Genomic DNA, 12796 nt, shown 5'->3' with positions numbered 1-12796 from the left:
ATTAAGGCTTTGCTATTTTGACTGTGGTTTTCTCCCGAGAATGGAACTTTAGAAGCCTTGCTGGGGTCAAAAGCACTTCTGAACGCGGTAAATATTTTCCTCATGAAATCTGTTGCTCTTCATCTCTATGCATTAAAAGATCATTCCTGCAGAACCTTAATTACACCGAATACTTGGTGTTCTTTAAAAGAACAGGAAGACAGCAGAAATGTCAGGAGCAAAACATGTGAAAAAGAAACCGTAATTGCAGTATTTTATAGGTTCATTTTCAGCCAAAAAATAGCCTGATAGGGAAAAACTGTTGTATTACATCATAACTGCTATGATGTAGAGAGATTATGAGGCTCATTTCACGTCATTTCAGAACAAAAACAGAGACTAAACCACAGTTCTTCAGGTTTTCATGCCTGAACGCCAGCCACAAAGCCCAGCACAGCAAGTGGTTCAGACCCTCTTGTGTTCGTCGTGCCAGGGCAGTCGCCAGCGGGGCGTCAAAACAGACACTCGGTTCCTGGCCGCGACTGCCGTATGTTTGGGCACGTGCGGGGCGCTGGGTTAGCCCAGATCCCCACCTCTCTGGGCGGCGAGTGCCCTCCAGGGCAGGGCGGGGGGGTTTATTGGGCCGGTACCCTGGTTGGGGTGCCCAGGCACCCGACTCGGTGGATCGGGGCAGGCGCTGTGGGCATTGCTGTGCACATCGCTGCCCGAGGCTGGGCAGCCCCACCGCTCTCTGAACAGAGCATCTAGGTTTTCCTGTCTGTAAAACGTGGCTTCTAAGGTGTTTTCACATCAGGGCCCGTCCTAGCATTTCCTTCAACCTTCCCTCAGTATTTACTGCAATGAATTTCACATGCAGATACAATTTCTACATTTAAAGTGCTTTGAAAGTGGGATCTGGACGATTTGGGCTGGATTTGGCCATTATATGAGTCAGGAAAAATAAACTCATAAATGTAAAATTGTATTTGAATTGTCATCCAAGTCGCACAAGCAGTCTAGTACTTTATGGCATCAGAGCCCATCTAGCTATGTTCTGCATGGCTAACAGAGACATAAAGTGAAGGAGTTCTATCAGTCATCGCAATATTTTTCCTTTTCGTAATTACTTCGGGTTGATTTTTCCAGATGAGTATCTTTTCCTGCTGAGGGCGGCTGGTTCCTCTCTGACACAAACCAAAACCGCCGAGGACCTCATCCTGCCCCGCTGGAGTCCCCGACAGCCTTCCCAGGGGCTTCAGCTGGGGCAGGACAAAGCCGGCAGCAGTGTTTTGCCGAACTGTCCCGCATTTTGTGTGACCCCCGGCCACTTGCCCAGCCGTGCCGCCTGCCTGCGCCGGGGGTCTGCAGGGCAGAGCTGGTGTGCGGCGCAGCGACGCGTTACTGGCAGTGCGACTCCCGGCCTCTTACAGTACAGTAATAACAAGCGCGACCGTTCCTGTGCGTTACACCACCCTCTTGCTGAAATGATCTGTTAGGTTGTTTTTATGAGTTGCTGTTTGTACTGCAATGCCATGAGAGCCCAGGGCTGTGCTCCCAGCGGGAGCAAAGCCATCCGTGCTCAGACAGCTTCTGTGGGGCCTCAGGAAAGTGCCTGGAAACCCGGTGTATCTCCGTTTGCTAGAGGCGCATTGCGAAGGCTAGGGAGGAGAACGACTGCAGTTAACACCTTGGACATGGAAGGCCTTCTGTGTCCTCCAAGAGTGAAGTGCAGCCTCTCCCACTCTGCACCTCTGCAGAAGAAGGATCAGGCGATGTAGCTGCTTTGCCATCCCAGATGATTTGGAGCACTAATACTGTCTGCTAAGCTGAGTTTATTTTGACAACTGCTGTTATGTGTAATTAGGATATTACATAGTAAATTCAGGAAATCATCTCTAAATGCCTCCGTGGACCTGAGGGATGTTGAAAATTGCAGATTTGTTGTAACATGAGGGTTAATGGATTCTGGTTGCTGCAGTTTCGTATTTAATCTTAACTTTGACTATCTGTTGATGTCAGTGGATTAGATAGAAGCTGGTTTCTGAAGGATGCTCGGAGGAAAACACAGCACAGCAGCCCTTGGAGGGAGAGGGTCTGCTCAGAGCCCCAGTCCAAGGTGTGGGGTCAGCAGGGAGGTTTCTGAAGGCACCACTGGCTTAACTTGAACTGGAAGAAATGAGAAACGAGTGTCTAATCTGCAGACTGTGCTTAGGAAACTTCCCCGGGCATGGTATTTACGCAGAATATTGAAGCATCCAGCGAGGGCTGCGCGTGGCCGGGGAGAGCGGCTGCCCAGCAGGAGGGAAGCAAGTGCTTTGTTTTGGTTTGAAAAGGTGGAATCGCATATTGAGAGCAGCCCTGGACTGTGCGTCTCATGAAAGACTCTGTGAAATTAATAACACATGCAAATATATGCAAATTCTGCCGCTTTTAAATATAGAGGTTTTAAACACGCTAATTAGATGCATATTAATTTTGTAAACAGACACATTGTCTGATCCATAGCAATGGGTTCTCCGTTTTTTTGATATAGGGAAGGGTTTGTGGAAGCTTTGCTGGTGGAGGGTTCAGAGACAGGAGCTGAAAATGGTGCGGGACACAGGAGCTTTGTGTCCAGGACACAGCAGAGAGGCTGGGCTTCTCCCTGGAGAAGGTGGGTGAGAAGAGACCTAACAGGAGCATGAATGGTGAACGATACAGAACAGGAAAATTACCCTTCATTATACCAGGGAGGTGCTAATGAAATGGAAAGGCAAAAAAATTTCTAAAATCATAAAAGAAAGTGCATTTTAAAATTCTTTTGTACTGGAAGCCTACTAAATCTGGGGAACTGCCTGCCCTGATACAGCAAAAGAGGCTTACAGGTTTATGTTAATAAAGCAAACAAACACAAGCACATTTAGTATGGTAAAGCAGTACAAAGGATGTAACACAGGCTGGAGCTAGCGAAGAAGGAAACAAATTTCCCCTGTGGATGGCTCATCTTTAATTTTCACCACGGGGTCCGTATCGCCTCTACAACCACTCTGAGATACAGGTCCAAAAGGGACCAGAGCACGGGCATCTGGCAGTCGCGAGCAACCCCACGCCAAGAGACCAGCCTGCCTTTGGGTAATGGACCAAAAGCAATTTCATTAATGACACGGGTTTAATGCTGTGGCTCCCACCGGGCGGTGGGATCCCTGCGACACACCGGGCAGCACAACCGCCCTGAGCGTGGGGAGGGCGTCTTGTCGCATGGCAGCAGATGCGGCGGGATGGCAGTCGGGTGGGGTGGCACCGGCGTCCCCTTACCTGGCTATGACAAACAGCACGCAGCTGACCCCCAGGTAGGCGAGGAGGATGTACATCCAAATGTCAGGAGACAGGGGGTTGAGGAAGGAGAAGACGCTGGGGTTGGTCCCGTTGGGCTTCCGGTACAAGATGCTGACGCCCAGGGTCATAAAGGGCTTGGAGAAGTCTATCGCTTTCTCCCGAACGTGGGTGATGGTGAGAGGAGCAACGGCCAGGTCAGCTTTCTGTGCACAATATAGAGCGAGAGAGAAGGCAGGCATTAGAAACTGAGGCGTTTCCATCCCCTTAGAAGCACCCACAGCAGTCACGCTGCAGTATTGGGCCAAAATTGGGCTGCGCTGTGGGGTTCCCCCCTCCCTTTGCGCATGGGGTACGTCAGCCCTGTGCCTCTGCCAGAGCCAGGCTGGACCTCCTGCCCCCGTCCCGGTGCAGGCAGGGCCCTCTGCGCCTGGCGCAGGATGGGCTCCGGGCAATGCCTCCCTTCGGACCTGCGACCTGGCCTACAGGCAAACACAAAGCTGTCGTCAGAGCTGCGCTGCGTCGCACACCAACGCTGCCTGGGCAGCTTTCTGTGAGCTCTGCTCCAGAGCCTCCAGGTAAGGGACCAAGGACTGGTCTATGGGCATTAGGCACAAGAACACCTGAGATGGGAAAGGAACGTGGAACTGATACAGTACGGTCCAGTTATTACAAATACTTCTCATCGCCTAAACAAAACCCCAGCACAGATGCAGGGTCTCCAAAACACGCGGGGCAAGATTCTGGAGGTGGTGGTGTGGATGTGTTTACCATCTTTAAGAGAGTTGTTCCTGATTTGAATCAGTGAGCTGGAGAGTGAAACGTGGTCTACTGTTTGCTAATTATACTCTATGACTTTCATTGTATAGATTTTTGGCTGACGTTAGCTACCGAAATACAGCGCAGACAACAGAGAGATGTTACAGTCTGCGCAGCTTTTCCCAGGTGCAATGAGCTCATTTCAATAGGCTCTTCTAAGATGGTCAGAACAATTATATCTTAAAATGGTATAAAACATCTGCGATCCTCACTGTGCTTGCTTCTTGCGGCGGAACTCTTTACAGCAGGCCGTTTGCTGTGTGCAAATCCCACCGTTTGTAGATGATTTGGTTTTGTTGTCCTTCCTTTCAATGTTGCTGCGAGAGGAGAAAGTCGCAGAGGGAGGCCACTCCAGAATGAAGTTGCAGGAAGCAATACTGCAGCAGCATGAGGTAAAAGGTTCAATTTCTTTCCCCTCAGTCGACTTCATGATACAACTTGAAAGCTCATTCTAAGGAAGCCGTGGCGTAGGGTCGGAGCGTCGCTGTTTGGGAATGCTCGCGAGCGTGCCTGGCTGGTGGGAGTGAGCAAATCCTCAGGCGGTTCCCCTTGGGTCTCTCTTCTGTGTGTATGGCTGCAAGCCCCACCGGGGAGATGCGTCTGCTAATTAATGGTGGACTTCACAGCCCGTCATGCTGGAACTGTCCGAGCTGCACGAGGAGTTTAAGCTGAGCATATTATTCATCCTGACTTCTTGTATGAATTGTGTTTCTTTCTATTATTGCTGTTATTTAATAATTTCTATGCTAGATTCAGTGAGCGACCACATACAACCTCTTTCTGTTGCTTATGAGCTGCGTTCGTTTCCTTTCACTAAATATTCGTTCAGGTTCTTAAAAAAACCTTCAGTAAATACATCCAAGGCTACCTCAATGTCAGCTGCCTTGCTTGGGGTTTGCAAATCACTCTTTTGGTATCATTGACTTCAAAGGAAATGCAGGAACATAAATTACATTTCTGAAGTTGAGCAGTACCTCCCCCCGTGCCAGGTGCCTAGCATACCCGTGCAAGATTTATTTAACATCTGGTTCTGACAATTAAAATTCTAAATTAACCATGAGTGATAATTACCTGGAGATATAGCGGATTTGTCATTACTTGCAAACTTTAAATCAATATTAGCTGTCTTGCTAGAACATGCTTTATTCCAACAGAAACTATGGGTTCACTGTAGAAATTGGTGAAGATCTCTGGCCTGTGTTGTGGAGGAAGGTCAGGCTAATGATCTCGTTTGACCTTGCAAATCTGTGACGAAAGTCAGTGGAATATTTTTAAATAGAGGAATCTGTGCCTTTTTCTATAAGAAGAGTCTACATGAGCTTTTATCCATTACATACATATATATGTGTGTGTATGAAAGAGTCTCCTCTCCAAAGAACGTCGCTTTAGAGGTCCTGAACAGAAGAGTTTCAGGAATTCTCTAACAAGGGTAAAAACATGTATTTTTTTCTAACGTGGTTCCTTAGCCGAGCCCTGGCTGGTTCCCTTTCCTTGGCACTTTCCAAATGGAAATATATTTTTAAATCAGCTTGGTACAGAAAGTGTCCGTTTGAATCACTGGCATTTGTCAAAACTTAGAGAAAATGGAAACAGTATGTTCCCAACGAGCCCTTTTGTGCCAGCTGTGGCTGTGGTGACATTGCTGAAAACTGAAGGGCAGTGGTTTTTAGAAGTAGACAGGCAATGCTGGCTGCCCAGCTTGAGATGGTGAAGTTCTGCACCTCAGGAGCAGAGTCTGCATCCCTGGTACCGTCCTGGGGGAGGATGCCCGGCAGGTTTGTAGCTCGGCTGCTCTCCCCACGTTACAGCACACTTGAGAATTTTGGCTTATCAGTCTCCAAAGTCACAAGGCAGAAATAGCAAAAGAAATGCAGCATTTCAGCTCCTCCATCACTTCTGCGTGGGTGTCCTGACTCAACAGGGAAAACCGAAGGAGATATTGAAGGATTTGGCTACCGATTTTTCTGAAGGAGGAAACTAATGAGCAGTTCTGTGGTCAGTGCTCGCTAGCAGCTGCCTGTCTGCAAGATCCTAAGCCAAATTTGTCAAAATGGTATAGCAAGCTAAATAACAGCTAGGAGTTTATGCTTTACCACAGAAAATGAAGAGAGAAATCTGCATGGATGCCCAAGGATCAAAACGCTTTTAGTGCAGAAATAAAATTTTACTGTGTCATTTCAGCAGCTCCTGTGATTTGATCACAGCCCCGTGTCCTTGGCAGTAAATGTCACACACAGGCAGAATGGAGCATGTATTAGGGAGCCCAGTCTGGTGTGGTGTCCTGAGCTATTAAAGGCAGTACGCGGCTGCACTCCGATATCCTTTTTATCAATGCAGATTTTTCTGAAGGTGGCCTCTAATTAAGGGTTTGCTGACTGAGAGGATCTAAATCAAAACCCACCAAGGGTGAAGCTTTCATTTGTCGTGCTTCTGACATTACAAACCGGGAAGTCAATTATCAGGCCCTGACTGCTTCCTTCCCTCAGCCCCAACTTTTATGCTGTTGCACAGTAAGATGGGTTTTATTAGAAATGAGGAATTTCAGCAAGTGCCAGTGGCTTAAAGGCCCTTATCCAGCAAAACCACTTAAGCACACGCTTCTGTTTTACTGGAGCTTGCACACCTTCCAAGTCTTATGTATGTTCTTAAGTGTTCTGCTGAATTGAGGCCAAAAAGATGAATTTTGCCAAGGCAGCTACACACCAAATGCATTCACTTCTCTGACACACCTTGAAGGGTTTGGATCTCCTTATTCACCCAGTGTTACAGCTTTTTCACTGGGGTGGAACTGATGTGGGTTCACCGGGCGTTCAGTGGATGGAGGATTGTATTCTCTGCAGAGACATTTGGCTAAGTCTTATCTTCAAGTTCTCAGTTATCACGGGAATGTGGCCTGTGGGTCAGAACAGCTCTTGCACAGCCACGGTCACTGTGGAAATGCTGCAGCATCCGACCTCTGCCGGAGGAAAGCTGCGTGTGACGGCCAGTCACAGCAGAGCCCATAGGCACCAAGGTAAATATTTATTCAAGAAAATAAGCTGCCTCTGTGCTTATTTTGCCAAGCTGAGTTACGTATTTACATAAACTAATTATGTGTGTTGCCTGAGAGACAGGTAAATAGTGCATATTTTACTTATTTAATTGTTATTCAGGTGTCTGTTTGGCAGCATTGACACTTTCATCCCTCAGTCTCTTTTGCCACCACCACTGCCAGTGCTGGGGCTGCAGCGCGTTTCTGCTCTTCTGCTCCCACCACCCTCCTTCAGTCCCATCTCTGCTCCCCTCCCTGCTTTGCTTGCTCGGCTGCTGTGCCCGTGCTCGAGCACCCTGCCCCAGCATGGTCTGCTGCGCGCTGGCCTCACGCCCGCATCTTTCTGCATCTTTCCCTGCAGCGGAGCCAGCACCCGGGTGTCCTTGGGCATGGACATCCCGGAGCACTGGGGGACGACAAGGCCAGGCACAGCCGAGGCAGCCGGTCCGTCTTGCAGCCCGCGGCTTGGAGACAGAGGGGCTGCTGCTTTAGCAGCCGACCGACTGCTCTGCTGAGAGCCCTGTGCCCGCAGCCCTGCCCTCCTGCTGGCCGGGGGTAGGAAGACGCTCCGCGTGAGGAGTGGCGCTCGAGGGAGAGCGAGGTCGTGCCCGGCAGCATCCCAGACGCGCCTCGGCCTCGGCACCACATGCGCCATGCGCAGGGGGTCAGCGTTAATTGTCTGACTCCAGCTCTTAATGGCTGCTCTTGCAATTTCAGTCCTAATTTAGACATAATTTTTGTCGATGAATTTATTTAATATCAGTGGTGAATTGAGAACAGACGTTGGCAGGGAAAACCTAGCTGTAAGCTGAAGAGGAGCAATGAGGACCATGAAGTCCTGTTGGGCCTCTTGTAATCTTTTCCTTAGGGAAGTTCCTCAGAGACAGGACTACCATTAATTGTACCTAAGAGATGTCACAGGCTGTAGGATCCCAGTGAGAACGGCTGTATTTTTGGAGACAAGCCTTATCCTATGAATTACTGGCAGGTGAGCAGGGGAGGGAAAGGCAGGTCCAGAGAGACCTGCAGAAGCAAGCAGAGAACTCGGGGTTCCAGTATGCTTCCATCACCTGGGTCGCTGAATATGATAAATACGAAACCACCCAATTAACGATGCTGAGCACAAAAGGAGAAAGTGCAGCCAGCTGTTGTGGCTTATTTCTATCTCCTCCCTAACGCTGAGTTCCTGCAGTGTGTAAACAAGAGAAGGAGGACACTTCATCCGACGAAATTGTTTTTTTCTATTCCTGGTCCAGTGGCTTCCAAATGAATCCCCAGCTCACGGCACTTGAAATGAACATCCAATAGTGCAGGAACATTAATGGGAATGTGGCAATGTGGTGCAGTATGTATTTCTGCCAGAATTTACTGTCAATAAATGCCCATTTATTGTGAAAGTGTTAAATCAACTGTCATAAATCGTCCCTAAGGATAGATATTACATCTTCTCTATAGTTACCATTGGCAGGGATTTCCATTAGAAACCCTATTATTTTTCATATCTTTTTTTATTCCCACATGAAGTTTCAGATTGAATGGAAATTTCATATGCACTGTCTCAGCAGAAGACAAGTTTTATTTGTGAACAAGTTTGTGCAAAATATCCAGAACAACTAATTTTGCTGTTTTTATGTGATTCTGCCCACAAACAATAGGGAAGATTTGCAGGCGTTATTTTGCCAGACAGCTAGAATTTATAAATCAGAATGGATGGGCCTCAATGCACAGTGTAGTTCTGCTTGTATCAATAATAATTTCTATGAATAAACATCAATAACAGTTCACTATTGATGAAAGGAGGAGATTTGACAGTTGCCAGGTTCCCCGTATATTATGGATGCAGGACACAGGAGCTTCTCTGTGTCACCTGGGTGCCCCAAACCTCCCCAAATGCCAGTGTTGTGAGCGAGTTCAGCTTTCATGGCCCATCTGATTGAGGCTCCTCTGCGGGAGTGGCCAAGGAGAGTGACAATAAGCAGCCAGCTGTGGTGAGGAAAGAGTCTAGTTCTCCGGGGAATGGACTGAAGTCCCCCAAAATAGGGATTTTTTTGCGATGAAGGATGAGCAGCAGATGAAAGGGAGCAGGGCAGGGCTTTTTGCATCTAACTGCAGGAGGCTGTCTTCTGAGGTCTGCTACTGGGGACCTGGATGACAGGGTCGTGCTGTGAGCTGCTCTGACTGCTGTTGCTTTTCCTGTTTATGCTTAAGGCCAGACTAGAAACAAAGCAATTTTACAAAGGATTATAGCCTAAGGCATTACTGCCTATGGCCAGGCATGTCTGGATCAGAGAGGATGGGGAAGGAGCGTGATATGTAACTCCAAAACAAGCCATGAGAGCTCACTGCGTAAACAGCCCATGCTCCATCACGTGCTCTGTGATTTACACCTTCCATGGTAGGCACCATCATCCCCGAAGCGCTATAATTATATGCCTACCTGGGCTGCCCTGCCTGGCACCTGCGCCCAGCTCCTCTCTGGCTGGACTCCCCAGCCCCAGCAGAAGGCCATGCTGTGTGATGGGCTGGCCCTTCCTTTGCCATCTCCTTTTCACCGAATTTCAGCCTCGGATCAGGCTATTCCTGGTACACAGCATCTGCCTCTCCCACGGCTCTCAGCCCTTCCGAGTGGTAACAGTCACCGTTTTAGCCTCTTATTTCACCTCAGGAGCACCCCCTCCTACACACAGGGCATTCAACCAAGCCTGCGCATCAGCTCAGCCCACCGGAGCGGGTGCAGCACAGCAGTCCTGGGGCGCTCGGTCTCAGATGCACGAGTTAAGTGGGTCTTCAGCAACGCACCGTCTTTCTGCATAGCGTTAATCCTGGTCGGGGTGCTTAGACCTCACAAAATCCTGCCTGCTTTACGCTCTCACCTGAATGATCCCAATTCTTTTATGAGAATGAGACACTGAATATGGAGGAAAGCCAGCCTAGATATCAAACTCACAGTGTGGGCAGCCCTGTTTTCATTACTACAACTTTGTTTGAATGCTGTCTCCAACACTTTTCCTACTAGGTGTGAAATAAGTTTGAACTTTCACATTGCCAAGTGCCAATCAGTTGTTCCTTTCCCCACACGATCTGAAGATGCTTTGCAGCTGAGGAAGGGCCCCATCTGGTTGCAGTTTCACTTTTTAATGCTTTACATAAACACTGCTATAAAAAGCAATGACATGCAGATAAAGAAAATAATGGCTTCATATGGGGTTTGGGCAATGGTTATAAATCACTCCAAGGCGTGCACCCAACCACACCTGTTAGAAAGCAGAGTTCAAACTTGATGCTACAGTAGTACTTGCAAGAAGAGGGGATTTGGTCCTTTTCTCTTGCTTTTTGTTAATTTGCTGTTTAAATAGTTAGCCAAGAAATGCTTTAATGCTGGTTGACCATGAATTTAGTGTTATTTAATGAGGTTGTTCCCCATACCACCGTCTCGGTCTGTCTCTTCTAGCTGACCACACACAGCTTTGGGAATGGCTGAAAGCCTCCCGAGAGCCCTATAACATCTTGCAGGGCATTGGAAGTGACATGGTTTGGACTACATGACAGTCTGGTTTCTATTTCCTGTACCTTATTTTTTGCCTTGGAGCGATTTACTTCTTCAGAGCCCTTCACTACAGATGCTCTGCTCTGGGAGCCACAGACTCTGCTCCCGGCAGCAGGCGCGGGACCGCAGGAGGCTGTGTCCCGGAGCCCGCTGCCGAGGTTCGCAGCCTGTGCTCCGCGTCTCTTCATATCTATGTCACACACGTCACTCGGAGCGGCAAAGCACCAGTCTCTTCCGCTGGGACACCGAGTGTCACTTGTCTAACTTAGTGAGGCTGTTGCATAAGAGACTATGAAATCTGTATTTTGAGCTATATGGAGTTTTCCGGAAGCAAAAATACAAAGGCAGGTTTGCACAGCCTGTGGCATATTCCCCTGTGAGCCACAGCGTCCTGCTCCCCCAAGGGCTGTCCTTGCATGCCCTTGCCGCGCTTCCCTCTTCTCCAGGGTGAGCCATCTAAGGAGTACTGCGCTCTTCACAAACTGATTAAGCCTCACTTTGTCCCTGCAAGGGACATAACCATTATCATCTGCATTTTACAGATGGAGGAAGTATTGCACAGAAGCAACTTGTCCAATGTCATTTAGGGCAGACAAGCCAAATCCAGAAACACAACCTAGATCCCTGAGCCCCAGCTCCGCAGCCTCACCGCCAGACAGTGCTCTGTTATCTGTTCACAGCGAAGCTCATTTACTGAAGTGACTCACCCAGCAAATACATTCTTCTCACATGAACTGTGAGAGCATCACAGCTGCTACGTACGTGAGATTATTTTTGTCTCTTTTCTGCTTAGGCAATGTTTTCAAAATGTAGCCAGGAGCAGGAGAGGTGGTCCAAGGGCTGCACCACTTGAGCAGGATATTCAGGAGAAGAGAGCTGTGTGTGTTACAGCTCTAGGACGGCTTCTACTGCTGCCTGTGCTGCGGAGATCATAGATTAATTTTGTCCTGATCTTTTCTTCCAGATACCTTTTCTGGGAATAAGAGGTTCATAAAAACACCAGCTTTCCTCACCTCCCTAACTGGGCTTCTGGGATCACAGGATGTGCTGGAGGCAAAATATCTAATTAGGAAACTGAGCAACCTCTGGCTGTGAGTCGAGGTTTCAGATTAGGTGACTTTTTGGCGGCTGAGAGAGTAAAGCTGCCACGACAGTTTCACTAGTGTTTAATGGGCTTTTAGAAGTGGCCGCGGAAGGAAAAGCACAGCTGCTCTGCTGCAGGGGGAGCTCCGTGTCCCAGGAGATTTTAGAAAATAAGCTGCGTTTATAAAAAAAAAAATATTAAACTGTCCCCTGCACACCTGCTCTTGCAGTCTGGATACCTCATGTGGATTCAGCTGAGCTGTGCCTGGGACATGTCTGGGGTCCCTGAGCCACCTCGGTGTTGTGCCCTGGCCCATGTTTGTCAGGGGCAGAGCAGCCGTGTCCTCGAGGGATGAGAGCAGGCATGCTCCTGCCCGGCTCAGGAGAGCCAGTGTGCAGCCGGGCCTCGGAGGAGCCTCTTCCCTCCTCTCTGCGTGCCCAGCCTGCGTCCCACTGCGGGGCAGCAGCCCGGCGCGGAGGGTCTGCGGCTGAAGCCACGGAGCCTGCTTCTGTACTGTAAGAATGTCCATTTTCAGAAACTCCAAATGAATATTTCGAAGAGTCAGACAAAGAGATACTCTTCTGACAAAGCGTGCAACACAGGCAGAGCCCAGGCGGGGTCAGGAGCCCGCTGCGGGCATCCCGAGCCAGCGAGCAGCGGGCACCCGTCCCACCCCAGGCAGAAAGCCCTGGGCACAGCCGCCCCTCGGCAGCCACCGGCTGCCCGTGCCACAGATGGGCCTCACTCACGTGGTCGATGAGCTCCTTGATCATGCCGTTCCACTGCCCCTTCTCATCCTGCGCCCCGTATTTCCCGTCCTCCACCAGCCGGATCTCGTAGGTGAAGCCCAGGATGATGGCCAGCTCCTTCAGGAGGTCGATGCAGTAACCCTCAAAGCGGTCGTTCCCGAACAGGGCCATGTCGGACTTACGGAACATGACAAAGGGCTCTTCCTGCACATGGGAAGGCAAAAAGTCCCCGTTAAGGGTCAGCTGTGGTCCCAGCTCCCATCGGAGGCAGGGCT

General features: G+C 49.2%; 1 protein-coding gene across 1 annotated transcript in view; it reads right to left on the bottom strand.

Moving 5' to 3' along the window:
* The window catches only part of GRIK3 (glutamate ionotropic receptor kainate type subunit 3), a 120852-nt gene that overhangs the window by 14851 nt on the left and 93205 nt on the right, over positions 1 to 12796 (bottom strand). Inside the window, exons 10-11 of the mRNA XM_075173205.1 lie at positions 12522 to 12725; positions 3274 to 3497 (exon numbers count right to left, since the gene is read on the bottom strand). Coding sequence (XP_075029306.1) covers positions 3274 to 3497; positions 12522 to 12725 — 428 coding nt within the window. The remainder of the gene's footprint in view (positions 1 to 3273; positions 3498 to 12521; positions 12726 to 12796) is intronic.

Source organism: Calonectris borealis, chromosome 25, assembly GCF_964195595.1.
Source record: "Calonectris borealis chromosome 25, bCalBor7.hap1.2, whole genome shotgun sequence".
Classification (NCBI taxonomy): domain Eukaryota; kingdom Metazoa; phylum Chordata; class Aves; order Procellariiformes; family Procellariidae; genus Calonectris; species Calonectris borealis.
This window is presented reverse-complemented; position numbering and strand designations above follow the sequence as displayed.